This window comes from Cynoglossus semilaevis, chromosome 4 (genome assembly GCF_000523025.1).
Source record: "Cynoglossus semilaevis isolate Cse_v1.0 chromosome 4, Cse_v1.0, whole genome shotgun sequence".
Lineage (NCBI taxonomy): Eukaryota > Metazoa > Chordata > Actinopteri > Pleuronectiformes > Cynoglossidae > Cynoglossus > Cynoglossus semilaevis.
Window position 1 is genome coordinate 6,064,273 of NC_024310.1, and position 18,456 is coordinate 6,082,728.

General features: G+C 40.1%; 1 protein-coding gene across 1 annotated transcript in view; it reads right to left on the reverse strand.

The window, feature by feature from the left end:
- Positions 1-18,456, reverse strand: part of LOC103377809 (solute carrier family 12 member 9) — a 48,276-nt gene that overhangs the window by 24,365 nt on the left and 5,455 nt on the right. Inside the window, exons 5-9 of the mRNA XM_008308772.3 lie at positions 17,976-18,302; positions 16,659-16,766; positions 16,457-16,568; positions 6,534-6,691; positions 3,915-3,997 (exon numbers count right to left, since the gene is read on the reverse strand). Of these exons, the coding sequence (XP_008306994.1) occupies positions 3,915-3,997; positions 6,534-6,691; positions 16,457-16,568; positions 16,659-16,766; positions 17,976-18,302 (788 nt within the window). The remainder of the gene's footprint in view (positions 1-3,914; positions 3,998-6,533; positions 6,692-16,456; positions 16,569-16,658; positions 16,767-17,975; positions 18,303-18,456) is intronic.

An 18,456-nucleotide genomic window follows, 5' to 3' on the forward strand; every position in this document is an offset into this window, starting at 1 on the left:
GAGAAGGAGAGATGAGTTTAAAAAGAGAAAGGCAGTCAGAAAGTATGGGTGACCTCTGGCAGTCAGTGGGTGTCTCCTCAGGACTCTCCTGGGAGCCTGCTCTACCAGAGTATTAATTAGACATTAACTCAGGCACAGGCAACCATGAACAACTGCTGTCACGATGCATAAAAAAAAGAGATGAAAGGGGGAGGGAGGGGAGGGGATGGGGTGTGAGAGCGCACACTTATTTGGTTATCAATTTAGGAACATTCATGGCATAAACGCTGACCTTGTCAAAACCAGCTGTCCTCACGCTGGTCCTACTGAGGCCAAATCTGATTTTTGCGATCACGGTTAAGGTTAAGACAAACTCCTGTTGTGGAGTTTTTCATTTACTGTTTTAATTTATAAGACGCCCTAGTCAGAATTAAGATGCACAAGGTGGAGAGGTGAGCAAAACTATTATTCTGTTCAGGTGAGGGAACACACTGTCTCCACATTTCCCAAATTCGTTAGAAACTAGATCTATGGATTTTGGATTTTTGCAGTGAAGAAGCTTAGATTTTCTTAATTTGGTGAAAAATTTGCTCAGAAATATTGATACTCGCAGGTTGACTTTTCTTGCAAAGTTGGTTATTTAGGTTTGATTTTGTTCCCATGTCTTGGTCCACTAGACAAAAATGAACAGTTGTCCAGTAACTACTCCCATCAAAAACAGCAAAATTGCAACTACAACAATGTCCCCAGAGTCACTCTGTGTTGGTCAGTTGATTGGGATGTTTAGTTTTTTATGGTCATCCTAAGAAAAAAAATAACTTTTGCCCACCAATGCCAGCAACAAATTTGATTTAAAAAAAAACCCCCACAAACTAGAAGGACAGAGACAGAAATTTTAGAGCTGTGTCCGTGACTCAGCATGTGTCAGAATGTGGTGGCAACACAACTTTATATAAGCTCTTATGAGCTGAGAATACCAGCAGTCTGAGACAAGCCTGGAACCAAGTGCTTCACATCCGGTGGGCAACTGTCAGTCTGTGGAGCTTTATACAGTACATGTTCTAGTGGAAAATATATTGACCACAATTTGGACCCAGTGTGTGTTGTGTGAGTGAGAGAGGTCCAGCAGAAATACTTCCAAAAAGCATCATCCAAAAGAGGATGGATGATGCTTTTACAGGAATATGTGAGGTTACCGGTTCAAGTCTGACAGCCCTGACTGAAATGTGTTCAGGGGTTTAAGTTCCTGTTCAATCAGGTTAGTGTTAAAACTCACCTACATTAATACATTTGAACTGAGGGCAAGAGTAAAAGCCGGAGGAATGTGTAAACGCTGGATGTTTAAACCTCCTCTGTGAAGAACATCCTTACAACAACAACTATAAAGGGTTTTTTTATGAAGGTTTTTACAGGTGTGGTTGTATTGACAAGGTACTGGTACTGAAGCTACAGACTGTACCTACTGTATATGACCCTGGCAACACACAGAGTCACTTGTCTTTTCTTATTACTATAATAATGTCCATGTCTAAAACAAATTTCCTGCCAGCTGTAGTTACTGTTTTAGTTACGCCGCTACACTTTTTTGCCATGTCTTTCTTAGTTCTGTTCGTACTAAAATAATGGTCCACGTCCACTCCTCACTCCTGTGACTGCTATTATAAAGCCAAGCCTTTGTAATCTATGCAGAATGAGATCCGGCATTGTCCTTCCTGAAAATTCCATGTCATTTCTAGGAGACGATGTCATCATGGTTCCGTAAGAGCCAATGAGACGTCTTCTTATTCCACGTTTTTTTCCATGATGCCTCAGAGACCTTCAATGGAAGACAGACTCTGAACTATAGGCATGTCAGTCAAACACACACACACACTTAATGTGCATGAACATGTGCTTTTGTAATCTGTAATAAAAGAGGTCGGACATTGTCTGGCTGAAACATCCATGAACTGATGAACGACGTCGTCACCAGACGCACACGTCTCCGTCTGACAAATACTCACAGATGCTTGGTTTTTCTTTTCATTGACTTTTTCCTTTACATCAGATCTACAGTATAGAATACAGTAGAATCCTACTCTGGGTCTATGTTCACTCTTGGCCAATTCTTATAAACTGAAGTTCAGAGAACTCAACAGAAAATCTTCAGAAATATTTTATGGCTTCATTAAAAAAATATGTTTTCCCATGGGTTTGGAAATAAGTGCTCCCCAAAAACTACTTGGTCTTTGTACAAAGTGATTTAATAGAAAATAATAATAATAATAATGCATTGTGCAGGTGTATCCACAGAGCAGCTTAAACACTGAAAGAGTGCCAGCATTCGTAGAATTCTTTTTTTGTGGAATCGATTTAAACAAGAACATTTTTTTAAGTATCCGAGCGACAAATGTTCCAAAAGTGCAAGGAGAAAAGCAGGAACTCTGTGAACTGAGCAGCTGAAGTGTTTGGTAAAATTATGGAAAAGCGTCACCAATTGATACCCACTGTACCTTTATGCTGATCTGAAAGCTGTTGTACAAAGCTGGGGCACATCATTTCTACTATAAAAAAAAGTATTTTTCCTGTTCCTTGTTCTTGGAGTCTCTTTTCCTCCGTGGTTAAGGGTTCAATACAAGAGGTCCTTACATGAACGCCCTCCCCTCCTCTCCTCCCTCCCCCCTCTCTCTCACTTGCAACTTTCTTTTCATGCAGTGCAAGTGTTTGAGGCAAGATTACAATCAGACTTTGTCGTCAGTGAATCATTCAAATGGCGGAGCAAGAGGCAGAGAGAAAGAGGACGAGAGAGTCAATAATCTCTGATGGCAGCGCGGCCACAGCTAACGATTTCCATCTAATTGCTCCTCCTCCACTCCGGCAGAGAGGCAGGGATAAAGAAACCTGGATGAGTGAGGGACACGCAGCGAGTGCAAATAATGGCAAGCCATTCAGCCCTTTAACACTCACCTCTGATAATGATGGGATAGTCAGGCCTATTTTCTCATGAGATCCTCCTCCTCCTCCTCCTCCTCCCTGTCTAAATAGTCTCACTAACAACCCACTGCCACCTTTAGAAATTGTCTTTTCACAACACCAATTACAGGAGAGAACCGGCTACAGAGAGATTTTTACCTGGTATAAAAAAAGATCATTCTGTTCTGTTCAATATTACTGTAACAAAAAATAAATGTTGTATTTTGTAATGGGTCACTGTGTAGTTGTTTTTATTTTAATGAAGTGAAGTTTGTTTGACACCAGTGTTGGCTGACTCTCAATTCATCTGACTTGAATAAAAGTGTTAGTAGTTTCAGAGAAAAACATCTTCTCATTCAACTGTTCATTACAATTTAAAATTATTTTATTATTTTTCTGGGCAAGAGCTTGTAAAACAAACTACTGAAGTGTTAGTTTTGTTATGGTGGACAACTCCAGGCCAAATTGTAATTTCTGAAAAATGTTGTGTCTGTACATGTAAAGTGACCAATAAAGCTGATACTCTAAATAACAACTTTTATCTGAAAAATGTGTGTTGTGTCTGTACATGTAAAGTGAAATAAAGCTGATACAAAGCTGATACTCTAAATAACAACTTTTATATTTTCATTTTCTATTTTTTTCTATTATTTCCTTGTCCAGTTTGACTCTCTGGGGCAGAATATAACATTTAATTTATAGTTTTCTGTATTATAGCATGTTATAATTTAATTTAAGTTTCTTAAAAGTAACTGCTTAGCACTACTGCTGAGTTTTTGTTGTTGTTGTTGTTTTAAGGTCACATCATTTCAAACAACTTCCAGAAAGCCTACTGTAAAAGAAAAAAAATTACTTTTTTTTTTAAAGCCCTGACTGCTTTTGTCAATGTCATTTGCGAGAACCTGGCAGCTCTTTCATTTTGCAAATATTAAATATTTTTATTGCCTTTCTCTGCACCTTTGAGTTTGTTTATCACTACTAACCTGCACGAGGAACCAGGAGATGAGCACAGAGACCCAAGGGTTACCACTCTGGGACGTCTTCTTCGCTGGAAACAGAACCTTTCCTGCAGGGATGAAAAGAGATGTTAATCAAAAAATGTAACCCCAGAAATACACAGAAGTGCTTACGTGGAAACAACCTCGTCCTTTTTACAGTGGCAGCTTCTGTGTAAAAAAATTCACGGCTGAAAATAATAATAATAAAAAAACATCCATGTCAGTAATAATAATAATAATAATGTATTTCACCCTCTTTTAGTGGTTCCTTGGTCGTAGGAAAAACATGGTTCACTTTAGGAGACACTGAAGGGTTATTAGACAGAAAAGCATTTGAACATTTCCTTCTCAATAATCAATGAAAGCGTGCGAGGTACCAGTGGTTTTGCAGAAATACACATGCATTTCAACTCTCAGCTTCTTTATTGACGCTGCCTCCTCACACTGATTCTCCTGATGAGTTCTGACAGACCACTTCCCTCACAGGCCTCAACCAAATATTAATGTATTCACTTATCAACAAATAAAGCAATCCTCCGACGTCTGTGTTCGCTGCGTCTGGACAGTAACTGAGTGATTTAATGAAGCCTATTTCAGGAAAGAAATATTGTTTTTTGATTAAATTTGGCATGGCGCTTTTGTGCCTGGTGGACTTCCCGTAAAAACTAATCTGCACAGGATCAGGGATCTCTGAACAATTACTGAGCGGTGTTTTTAGGCACAAATGTTGAACTGGAGTAAATAAGTGAAGTGGTTAAAAAAAACAGACAAAAGGATTTCAGTGTCACGGCCACAGACGCTGCTGGATGAAATGAAGGACTGAAGACAGCGAGAAATAACACAGCAATAGTTTCATAAAACACCGGCTTTAAATGTATCCTTCACTGACCTTCACATATGTTGTATCAAAAGGTAGGTAAGTTAGTTAGTTAGTACGTTAGTAAATGAGTAGTTATCCTAGTAAGTGAGTCAAGTAAGTGAGTAGGATTGTTTGTAAATATTTAAAATAGTAGATACTCTAGAAAGGAAGTCAAGTAAGGTAGTTAGCTAGTAGGTTAGTTAGTGAGTAGGTTAAGTCATTGTTGCCCAAAGAGTGGGTCGTGACCCTCAGGTGGGTCGCAAGAGTTTTTTTTTTTTTTTTTTGGGTCGTCTCGCACCATGTTTCCCAGAAGTTTAGGAATGTCTATTGACACGAAAAGTCTGAACCTTCTCGGTGTTCATGCATTGAGACGGAAAGTCTGAACCTTCTCGGTGTTCATGCAGTGAGTCAGCAAATATTATTCTCAGAATGACATTTCTTTGTGCAACTAAACCATAATCATTTTTCTTATTTTCTGCTCAATTCAAACACAAGGTTGCACACGAAATTACTGCATGAAACCTTTTTAAATGAGAATTAAAAAAAAAACAAAACAGAATAAATAAAACAAACTAAATTGCCAACATAATAACAACGTCTCTTGTCTTTTTCTTCTGTTTTCTGTTTGCCAATAACCAGATTCTGCTAAAAGACTTCTAGGCAACAATTGTGTTATTGCTATCAGACCAGAGGAGGTTAAGACCAAGAATAGAAACGTTCAGGGCAACTGACATTTAAACAGACGTATGTCACTAATTAAATGTCTCGTTTGAAAAAAAAAAAGACAGAGAAAGTGAGAGAACGACCTAAGATGTGGGCGAGACATTTACTGTTAGAAAAAAAACCAAGTTGATCCTTGTCATTATCTATGGAACATTAACAGATCAACATTCCCACCTTCTACTGATAAACAACTTTGAAGAAGGAAGTATTCACTCGGACCTTTACACACAAGGTACGACAGACGTGTACATTAACAGATTAACAATCCCACCTTCTACTGATAAACTACTTTGAAGAAGGAAGTATTCACTCCTTTACACACAAGGTACGACAGACGTGACCTGATGAGTAGGGGTCTAGAGAGGTGAAGGAAAACGGTTGTTTGTGTCCAAATATATTTTTGGAATAAAAATCAAATCTGTCTAAATTTAAGTCCAATCAATGGAGCTGTGAGACGGAGCAGGACGGAGGTGAAGGACAGTTACGGAGGACAAAGTGTGTGTGAGTGAGTGTGGTAAATCAATGACGTGGCAATCTCTTAAGTTGCCAGGATGAGAGCAAGTTAACCATTAAAGGAACATGCACGCCAACACACACACACGGAGCTCACAGTAACCATGCCCCCCGATCTAAAGGAACATTCCATCTTTCATGCCTCAGTCACTGAGTCCTAATTAAACATTTTCATGTGATTTAATTTAACCCTTTAGCTGTCACTGAGCAGCTGATCTGGAGTCAGTCCTGTTTTGGTCCCTCTGATCACTCCACAGTGGAAGTCCCACTAATACGGCCATTTATCTCTCTGACACACATAAGAACAGCAGTGGACAAAGACAGAAATGGGCCAAATCAATTTGCAATAGACTTAGCCGAGGAGCACAAGATGGAATAAGGAAGTTGCTCAAAGTCATTAATAATGACAGAGGCAACAGCCAGCAGGCAGCGTGCACAAAACAAAACTTAGATGGAAATCTCAGCTGAGAAGACCAAATATAGTTTTTAAGACCGGCTGTGTTACCCACCAAACAGGTCGTCTCTGGCCAGGGCGTACAGGATGCGCGAGGCTCCAATGAGGTTGCTCATGGCAGCAGAGAGGGTGGATGAATAGACCCCGATGGTGACAAAGGGTCTCCAGACATTTATGTCCCTCAGGAAACTGTAGTCCCTCTGAAGCAGGACACTGAAACAGAAGAGGGAGAATCAGCGGTCAAACCACGGCTCCTGGTCTTTACATGGTAACTTTATCATCGTTATTAAAAAAACTCAGATTAGGAAATGTCAAAAAATGTAACACAGTTCAGTTGTAAGATAAAGCAAGACCATAGGGATAGGAATCCAGAAAAGGTTTCCAATGGTGAAATCTTTAGTCTGGTGGTTGAACTATTCTGCTCGCCGATATCACACAGGTTTGTTTTATAATGTTTGTTTTTTTTGGCTCAATGACATCACACACGTTCCACTCCTGATGTCAAGGCCGAAGGTCCTTCCTACAGATCTTTGATTCAGACTCTTCTCACACAAACTCAACATGTTAATTCCTGCAGATGAATTGTTATTTTAATTCTGTTTTAATTCAGTCTAAATCCATTGTCATGTTAATAGAACAAACCCGTTTGAACTATATATATATTTAATTTCAGAACTCAACAAAAATGGATAAAAGAATATCGTATAAAAATTGTACACGGTACATTCATTTTGATTCCCATTCCTATATATGAGTGTGTTTTTTGTATAGGTAATAGTATAAAAATGATGGGATTCTGTTGTGTGTCATTTATGTATGTATGATATTAATAACACCAGTTGTGTTGTTTTACAGTAGACAAAGAGTCAAAACCAATGAAAACATCATTAAGACAGACTTGAAGGATTCAATGCAAAAAAAAAAAAAAAAAAAAAAGAAAAGAAAAAGGAACTCCCTCGACCTCCCAACGTGTGCAGAATTAGATCCTCTTCAGACCAGAGGATCAGAATCAAGAGGTTCAAAAAGTTGCTTGTCATTTGTTACGGAGTGGAGCCTAAAGGTGTCAACGTTCGATGAAAAAGAGCGAGATTAAAGAGAAAGCAACGACTACGCCACTGGAGTGGCTAATTAGAACATCCTGGAACTCAAAGAGGTGTGTGTGTGTGTGTGTGTATGAGTGTGTGTGTATGAGTGTGTGTGTATGAGTGTGTGTGTGTTGGGGATGCTGCAACAGACACAGTGACAGAGAAATCAGAGAGTACAAACCCCACAGCAGGGTGTGTATGATTACAGCCTGTAGGCCCACAACAATCACCAACACCAACACTGACGACAACACCATCACCAACAACAATCACCAACACCAACACTGACAACAACACCATCACCAACACGACACCAACACTGACGACAACAACAACACCAACACCATCACTGACACCAACACCAACACTGACAACAACACCAACACTGACGACAACACCAACACCATCACCATCACTGACAACAACACCAACACCAAGACCAACACCATCACTGACAACAATCACCAACACCATCACTGACTACTATCACCAACACCATCACCATTACCAACACCATCACTGACAACAACAACACCAACACCATCACCAACAACAACACTGACAACAATCACCAACACCATCACTGACAACAACAACAACCTCAGATTGACCACATTCAAAAGAACAAGAAATAAGAGTGTAAAAATATTCCCTCCTTCTCACTTGATCCAATCAGATCAATCCTTCTGTTTACACACACACACACACACACACACCATGTCCCCCCCCTCCTCCTCCACTCCGTTAACCTCTCATGCTGGTACAGTTACAACTCCCTCATGAAATCCCATCAGATTTTTTCCATCTCACTTTCATTTCATTTCCGTGTTTTGATGTTAAAAAGCTACTTTTTGAAGCATCTGTTCTCTCTCTCTGTCTGTCTGCCTCTCTCTCCCTCTTTCTTTCTCGTTTAATTAACAGTCTTCTCACAGTTTATTTCAGGTCCAGTGATTTTAATACTTACTATCATCACCCTATTATCTATTGTTCGCGCCACTGAAAGATCCGAGCGCGCCGTTATTTTGTGTGGATCTATTATTTCTGTGTATTTGTGTGGACCTATAATTTTCACCAAGATCTGAGAACACCATTATTTCGCGTGGAGACCAAGAAGCACACACACACACACACACACACTTACACATGCACACGATTAACACATTACCACAAATCAACCAAACAAAGGTTCTGCAGAGACATTAACATCAGCCTGGAAATGAGGAAATGCCAACGTTATTGTTTATACGCTGCGCGTTTGTGAGCGGTTGTTTGTGGGTGTGTGGCATGAGCTGCACAGTAGAAAAGTTGATGAACAATCAGAGCTGCTGATGTATTAATATGATAGAAAACAAAAACACAGCTCGGTGGTTTCAGAGGTAGGAATGCGCTCAAATGTGCATTTTAGTGTGTTTGGGTAGAATTAACCAAGGATTAAAGAATGGTTTAAGAGTGAGTGTGTGTGAGTGTGTGTGTGTGTGAGTGATAGATGAGTGATGATGTGGGTCAAACCTTATAGGCTGATTATTAATTTCTCTGACGTGCAGCAAGAGCTAAATAAATCTTGAAAAAAAGCTTGACATTTCCCAACTCGCTCTCCAACACAGAGCCACCACAAAGTGGCTGGCAGATATGAAAAATGGTGTGAGTGTGAGTGTGTGTTCAGGGGAAAGGGAGAGGAAGAGAGAGACTAAAAGAGTATGAGAGAGGGAGAGAGAGTGGGGGAGGTCTGCCCACATTATGTAGTCATTACAATACTGGGCGTTTTGTAATTTTGTGTGGTATTACTCAATAAATATGTGTGTGTGTGTGTGTGTAAATCCTACAAAGTAATTATTGATCAGCTCATCCAGCTAAAATGAGCTCTGACGTCCAAATAAAAAGGGGAAACAAGGAGTAAGTGAATGACGGATTAAAAAAAGGAACGAATCTAAAAGCACTAAAAGCAGCCCACAGAGATCCTACAGATGATTGTTCTTGATCCTCCTGGCACACAGCGCCCTCTAGCTTATTTATTTACGTTTTCTTTTTTTTTTTATCTTCACACTCATTTGTGTATTCATGCATATTTATTTATTTTAATCCATCATTTCACGTGTTTGCGCTTCTGAGAGTTCACCACCGCTTGTGGTCAAACATTATGGATAAATCATCTGCAATTTTTTTCACACACGATGAAAAATGACACACTGTGTGCAAACGTGCTTGCTTGTATTTATGTGTAGTACAACACCAGCATAATGATTCCAGTCACACGCGCAGCTTAAAAGCTGCAGATCCTGGTGATCTGAGCTCTCGAGAGGGCGAGGTCACACCACCTGAAACCATCAAGGATCCTCTTGTTTAATGATCCCAGAGAGAGAGAGAAGAAAAAGATCGTGAACGTCCAATAAAGGCTGGAGCGAGCTAAGAGCTAATGACTGAAACGGCTCGAGCTAAAGGCTAACATCAGTGTTCTGCTCGTTTCAGAATCTATTGACAATTTGTGTCATCTGTCGATGAGGACTTGTTGAATCTTGTGGCTTCCTGTAGATCATACTCAGCTGGGTGAAGACTAATGAACATCTCTATGGACGTCACAGCATCAGGCGACGCTGTAATGTTCTTTATTTTGATCATCAAGAAACAGGATTTTTGACATCCATTTTGTTGAACATGTTCCACACAAACACCTCATTCCATCTACACTCTGCCTTTTATTTGTTATGATTAGGTTACTAGAAAGATTGGCTGATATCAACATGTGGGGCGCTGTTCTAGCTGTGTGCAGTAAAAATATTTAATATGGTCCAGTGAACTGACAACTTAACCGTTCATTCCTTCAAGCTGCTTTTGCTTCCCTTTATGTTCCTGGTCAATTGAGGCCCGAGGTTGTCAGTGCATCAATGATTTCGTAGAAGCGGGCTATTTAAATTGGCTAAGATGAAACATTGTTTATCATATGCTAAACACATGCTAACAACCCAACATCTAAAAGTAAAACTTCAAGGAAAGTAAAGGTACAGAGCACAGAGTAACACTGGAGTGTGTTGGCTGTCAACCTGGTTCTACTTTGACCTTGTAGCAATTTCTGATGAGTTGATTCTAAAAAAAACACAGATGTAGTAGAAGAAAATTTCTGATGAGCTAGAATCTAAAAAAAAACACAGATGTAGTAGAAGAAGGAGACAATAGTAACCCCCATGGGAACAGGAGGATTATGGGAAAGAGGTAAAGTGAAGTGTTCACAGGGGAGTAGACTGCGATTAAGGATTATTAAATGGGATGGATAACTGTCCAATGAGCAGACAGATATATGAACACTTCTCATAGACTGTGCATTTGCTACACATTTACCCTAATCCTAATCTGACCCTGGTTCTAATCCTAACTCAGTCCCCACAAAGACAGTGTCCCCACAAGCATAAATAAACCAGAATGACAAACACACACACAGACATGCGCAAAACATGTAATTGAAGAAAGTTCGATCTTTTTGTGAAATCTTTACGGTTTTGTTAACTTTACTCGCCAAAGTTCAGGGTGTATTTCTGTTATCTTTTACTCACAAACGTATGGTTTCATTTTATGTATTTTTTGTCGACTGTTTCCTTGAATCCCCACAGCCACACACATCTGTCCTCTCAAAGTATTGTACAGTAAATCACCTTGACCATCTTTACCACCCGATGTTCAAATTTTACTCTGCATTTTCTGGGGGGGAAAAAAAATTGCAGGAAAGCAAATACTATTTCACACCAGGCCACAACCTTTTGTGGCTGCAGCAGCGACTGTCTCCGAGTGGTGAAGAGCACAGCTCCCATATTTCATACTGCACAGCTGATTTAAAACACAGCGGCCCAGCGGCAGGAGAAAACAAAGGTAAAGCAAAGCCACAAAAAAAAAAAAAAAACCTGCAGAAAACTTTTTTGGGAAACTGAAGGGCAAATACATACTGAACATGAGCTGCATTATTTTTATCCTGCCAACTGTTTTAAGTTACAACTTTGAAGTCACAGTTTGCAACCTCAGAATTTTTAAGAAGGTGTCGTATAGGAACATTTTGGTGGGTAATGATGGCTGCCCTCAACTGCCAAACATAACTAATGTCCAGATTCAGCAGAAAGACAGAGGATCTCAATCATTTCTGAGAATGTTGGCGTCAAAGGAGACAAGAATGGGTTGATGTTTTAATGAAACAGGCTCAAACAGAGGAAATTATATCCCATAATATCTATCGTTTAGAACCACTGATACAGAACTGATACAGAACATGCCTTAAAAAAAGATCCTTTAAATATATTTAAATAAATGACATTTAGAGGGTTTTTTTTAAGTGTGGGTAAATGAGAAGTTGAAGTCTCCAACTGTTGTTCTTTTGGTTTTTTTTTTTGGTTTTTTTTTTTCGAACATTTTGCTTAGGGGTGATTTTAAGTTTTAATTTCTGAGTGACTAAAAGCTCTTTCACAGGTGGTCTCTTATCTTTTTTTCTTCTTCTGCACAGTAAACAAACATTAAGTTTTAAGCAGCAGTAGGTGAAGTAAGTAGGTGAGATTCTCTGGAGGACCACACACACAAAGATAAACTAAGCTAAGAGCCAAGTATTGATTTGTTTTGTTTTGTTTTTTATCTCCAACACTCCTTTGCCCGACCCCTTCACGGGTGAAAAGGTGGGATATCCCACCCCTTGATGATTTAATGAGAGGTTAACGAGGCCTCTAAACTGAGGTTTAGTAGGAACGGCTTTAAATTTAGATATAAATAAATATTATTAAAATGCCCACCTTGGTTCAGACCAGTCTCACTGAGCTGAGTTGGTCAGGGAGCTGAAGTCAAAAAGCCTAAAACTGACTATTTTATCCAGTGAATCTGACAACAACATACAGAGAGTATGTCATTTGGACCGTTCCATATGTCTGGATCATATTTCCACCTTTTCGTTTTAGATTGAAACTACTGCCAGAGTTATTCTTCAGGGTGCGCAGATTCATCTTTCCCTTTGAGCTCTGTACCTCATACGACCGTTCTTCAGAAAGAAGAATTTAAGACTTCATTTTCAGTTTGACTTTAAAACAACTTAAGGGTGAAATAAAATCAGTGTGTGTGTGTGTGTGGGAGGCTGAGAGGGAGGGAGGGAGTGAGGGAGTGAGGGAGGGGTGTCTCTCAGGGGGAAAGATTGTGATGGTGTCTTTGCTTGACTGACTTTGCACATGTGTGTTTCTTTTTCTTCCGTACAATGCGGCTGCATCAGTGACCTGTGGGCTAATCCGTCGGATGCACTGGAGACACTTTGTTTTAATAATGCAGTTGTTAATTCTATTAATTTGGATGTTCAGGGCATTCTTTGTGTTGCACTATCTCTGACAGGCAGCCTTATGAATGTGTATGCAACCCGTGCACCCCCTGAAGTGCTTGTCGCTCTTCTGCCAAACACAAACGCACACACACAAAATACAATGAAGGCTTGATAAAGTAGCGACAGGCCAATCTGTCATGGCTGGCTAGCTGGTCACATGAGGTTAATAGATTTTACCTCTATCTCACATCCCCGTCAGCCTTCAACGTCATCATCACCGGCCCCCATCTTACCATGCTGGCGTATCATCAGCAATAATCTCAGAAATGAAAAAAGAAAAAAAGAAAAATATGGCTGGGCTCTATTAACAGTGACCTGGAAATCAGCGGTTTGGCTTTTACTTCCAAATGACTCTCTTCTTCTTTGCAGTGCTAATACCAGTGAAGCAGAAAATAAGCTCACGCGGAGGAGAAGAGGAGAAACTCTCAGCGCCGTCTCTGCATCTGCATCTCCAAAGTCAATCTGAAAAATCTGGGGGGGGGGGACGCTGAAAATGTTCATAAGTTGGACCTCGATGCATAACAGCACTGAGACTTCTGACCAAACACTTAATCAATTCGACGCCTTATATGATCTTGTATCTCTGTTCCCTTAAACATGTGGAGTTCATTTTTTTTGTAACACCTTCTCTCATTTACCTCACAGATTGACAATGTGTGATTAACCAGGGCTGACGCGAACACTGAGAGGTGCACACACACACACACGGAGCAGAGCGGATGCTGAGGTGTGTGTCACGCAGCAGCTGATGTTTTAAAACAATGTCTGAACAGGCTGAAGCTGCCAGCTCTGCCTTTATAATCACCTTGTCTCTGGTTATAATGAGCACACACTGACAATCCCCGGCTCGTTTCTGCACGAGGGCAGTGATGTTAGGAGATGGACACACACAAACACACACACTCACACAGAGGCAGCTGTGAAGAGGAAGCCCTCAAAGAGCAGCATAATGATTCCTGCAGCCACTCCCACCCACCTGACATTTACTTTCAAATTCAAACTCAACCACTTTGCCTTTTAAATGAGAATCCACAGCTACCGTGGGCCGAGAGTGGCAATTTGAGGAGAGCCTTAAGTAAAGGTTGATTTGTCACTCATTAAATGATCCAGTTAAACAAGTCAAAGCGCTGGTGGGAAAACAGAGCAAGACTGCCACCCTGTGGACAACTGTGGTAACTACCACTGGCCGCCGCATTCAGTGGATAAAGTTTTTTAAATATGGAGAATTTAACCTTCAGTAAAGCTTGATTCAAATCACGTGAGGTCTATTACCTCCAAACAGAAGAAAGAAAAGAAAATAACAAGAAATGGTGTTTAAAGCCACATAAATGAAACAGTAAGACAATATGAAGAAAAAATAAAGATAACTGACTTTGAATTCCTAAAGAAATTCCCTGAGTATTTGAACCTACAGGGCGAAAAATAAGATCAGAAAATAATACAGAGAAAAATATACTCAATATATCTAAGGTTAGTTTCTGAGCATCGAAAAATAGCAGTAAACGAATAGGGGGAAAAAAGAGAATTTTTAGATCACGCTAAAAATGCATTAAGACTGTAAAAATCCTGAAAGTCAATAGATTTTCCAAAATATGAATTCATATTTATTTTTGATATAAGACTCTTGATTCTGCTGCATCTTTTCAACATTGAAGCCCAGAGACGTGTCTCTAACCAGCAGCAGAGAGAAAAACAAAATCAGAAAAAGAAAATCAAGATAAATTCTTTATCATCATATATCTTAAAACAACAGTTTTAAATATGTTCTTGGTGACAGTCAATTCTTCCAAGAAAAGCTTCCACTTCGTTTAATTTTTCAGAGACTGAACACAGTCATCAGTTATCAGGTCAAGTCCTGGTCAGATCAATACATAAACAGACTGGGGATAAAGTGACTTGACACTAACAAACGATAAGAGACGTTCAGGTCACGACAAGTAACAGCACATCACACCGTTCAAACCCTGTGTTTGTGTCTCCTGTATCTCAATACATCAGTCTGAACGCCGAGAGGAACCGCAGGTTTCACTTTCCAACTAAACCAGCCAGATTACTGACAGTGTAACAGTCAACCCAGGGTTTTCCTCAGTACGGTGAAGTGGACACACGACTGAATCGATTATGTTTATGAAGCTAACGACCAACCAACCAAATCAAAACCAGAATTAAAAAAACAAATTATTCTGTGGCATTAACTGCCAATGCAGCAGTATCTACATCATATACATCTATGACACTTTGTTTCTGAGTGACAAAAACATAAATCTCCCTCTCTCCTTCTACATCTCTTCTTCTTCCTCAGCGAATCAGAAACAATTTCCTACTTAGGGACCATAAAACCAGCTGAAGTTTTTTTTTTTTTTTTTGGATCATACAATTCTTTGACCTCGCATGTGCACGTAGCCACATGACTACGTCCCTGATGTAGTTTACGTCACCACATCATACAATACAGGGGACGTCAGGCGGAGTGTGGACAAGGAGCCATACATACAGGCACAGGTCATGTGAAAAGTCCCCTGTGTTTTCTCTGTGTCGGGTCATGTGAGCCCGGGCCACATATCAAACCACTTCTATTCATGAGCTCTTACCTACAGTCCATCCCTATGTTGACCTACTTTGTGGAGTGTTTCGAAAGAGAGAAGTCTATTTAATGGAGTTGTACGTGTGACTTCAGGGGTGAAGACAAAGGCGACACACAGAGACACAAAGACAGTGCCCTAAAGACAAACTGTCTCCTATCAGGGAGCATGTGTTTGTGTTGCTGACAGATGTAGAGAAGACGCAGTGAAAGCAGGAGAAACGTCAGTATTGATCTCTGTGCTCTTTTATGGCCCTGTCATGTCAGTTTAACACCTCGACAACCCCGGGCTTAGAGAGTCGTCGATAAAAAACTCAGGGGAAGACTGATAGTAGAAGGCAGGCAGATAGAGACGAGGACGAGGAGGACGAGTCCAATCGCAAAGGAGAAAATATCAACTGTAACATGAAGGACTCGTATGTTTTAGATTCTCAACTTCACAGTAAAGAAAGGACGTGGACACCAGAGTTATCTTTTTTTTGGCTGCTCTCTTGCCTCCATTTCACCTGATTTCACATCCTCCTTCACCACCGCCATTATTTGTTCTCTTTTTGCTTTGTCATAAAGTGGTCAATAATTTGTGTCTTCATCATTAACATCATTAAACTTGTGCTTTTTTCACTCAAAGAATTATAAATTCATCAGTTGAATAATCGCAGATAAAGAAAGCAGTGAATGTCAGGTGTCTTTTCACATTTGAAACCCGTATAAAACAAACACTGAGTAACTTAAAAAAAAAAGCTAAAGAATGCCACCAGGGCAAAGCAAACAGAGAAGTGAACCAAGGATCAGGAGCAGCTGAGCAGCCAGTGCTGATGCAACAACCAACCTTCAGATTACTGTACAATCAGATGTGGATGTTGTCCGTTTCTCCAGTCTGGGCGGCACCAGTTTAGTACGGGTTCATCGCGGTTGTATATTTTACAGCCCTGGTCATAATTTTTCCTAATGTTTCTGCGGCATGTCAAAGTGTTACTGACCGATCACAGGAGCAGGCCACCAGCAGACTGAGGAGGTTGTAGATGATGAATGTGAAGATGACAGCAGTGATGGTGCCGCGAGGGATGGAATAACTGGGATTTTTCAGGTCCCCTGGAAGAAAGAAAAAAAAAGTTTAGGTTTCAATGGTTTACTGTACATTCAGACAATCACATCAAAGATGAAAAAAAAAACTTCTCCTACCTGACATGTTAGAACCAGCCATGATACCAGTGCAGCCATTAAACATCACAGCAAATACTGTGGCAAAGGTCATCATGGTCCCTGTAGTGTAATCCACTGTGTAGTCAGCTGTAAAAAAACAGAAGAAAAATATTTTTTATTACTTTTTCCAGACACACGAACCTCAAGTTTTAAACCAAGCTTTCAAGTGATAAAAACATGAATCTAAATACTTGTGCTGTGCATGATACACACAGAATATTGATTATTTCACTGCTTCCATGTAAAGCGTCACTTTTTCCTGTTTGCACGAGTGCTTTAGGATAATCCACAGCCTGCTCTGTGTAATAAACCTCACGTGTGTGTGAGTGCCAGTCTGAGGTGCAGCATTTGTTACAGCTTAGTAATCATGTGTGTGGTCATGCCCGCTGCACACAGCGCCACCTGTGTGTTTGCATGAACAAAGAAACAGAACAAACTAAAAATTCAAACTAACAGCACAGCAGCGACTTTGACATAAAACAGAAGTTAAATACAGGTGTTGTTGCAACAGAATTGAAGGTTCTGTTCTGTATTTTTATTTTTTTTTCTAAGATTGACCAGTCTGTGATTAATGTTGATTTATACACGTGGGTAATCCTGATATAAGTCAGATTGGTTGCTCTAACAAAGGTTTTTTTATAAATCAGCCAAAGCTTCTGTTGTGCTGAAAGGAGAGGAAATAAACTTTGTTTTTAACAGTAAAAGGTGATGTACATTCTGAGATATCTGATTTGTGATTGGTTGACAACAACACAAAGCAGTCACACTTCTGTATTTTATTAAGAGCAACGTTCATGTTAAGTTTGATTTGTAATACATGAGGAAACCAGTTAAAACAAAAGGTGATTTACAGAAATGTTGGCAAAATTCAAATCTGTAGATTTTCGGATCAAACCAACTTTAGGCAAAGTATAAATAGGATGTTTTACTGTGACGTATATTTAAATTTGTCAAATCCTGTGAAGAGAAAGGAAACAGTGCTACGGCTGACTCAGCTGAGAAGGTTTTTTGTCAATAAATCTTGAGGGGAGGAAGTGTCAAACTTGAAATTCAAATTGAATGGAAGTGAGTGTTTCAAAAACACAAAGAGAAATATAGTTGTGACAATTCCTCTTTTGAACACAGTCTACGGTTGATGTCTAATGCCTTGAGTTAAAAATGTATGTAAGGAATGAAAGAAAACTAATATATGAAAAATGTTCTGTTTTTTTTTTTTATTTCAAAATATTTGATGCTGTTGCTCTGAAACAGGACACTGAGAAGTCCAGTCATTTGACGGAGCCTCCTACGACTTACCCCTCAGGTTTCCCAGCAGCGTGTCCAGTTTGAAGCCAGTGAAGTTGGCTAAGGTGGGAACTGTGGGACCGGTACTGTTTATCCCTGGGTTGACAGTGGCAGAACTGGGCAGGTTGATGGTGCGAGGCCCTACTGCGAAGAAACTGATGAAGATCGTGCCCAGGACGAACATGACCACCAGGAAGATGACGAAGGTGGCCTTGGCATAGATGTGCGCTCCCACCAGACACACCAGGAGGCAGAGCAGAGCGATGGCTGTGGCGTAAAGCAGAGACCACCAGTATCCTGACGGCAAGACCTGGTAGGGAGAGGTGATTGCAATTCCATCTGGTGAGGACGAGGCAGAGGTTTTGGAGGGGAAGGAAAAAGATGTGTTAAAAAATGTAGTCAAGAACCAAATAAAATAAAAACAAAGTTTTCACAAAAAATAAAACATCTACCAAACTGACCACTGGAGGAGAGGCCAGACTTTTGTTTCCTG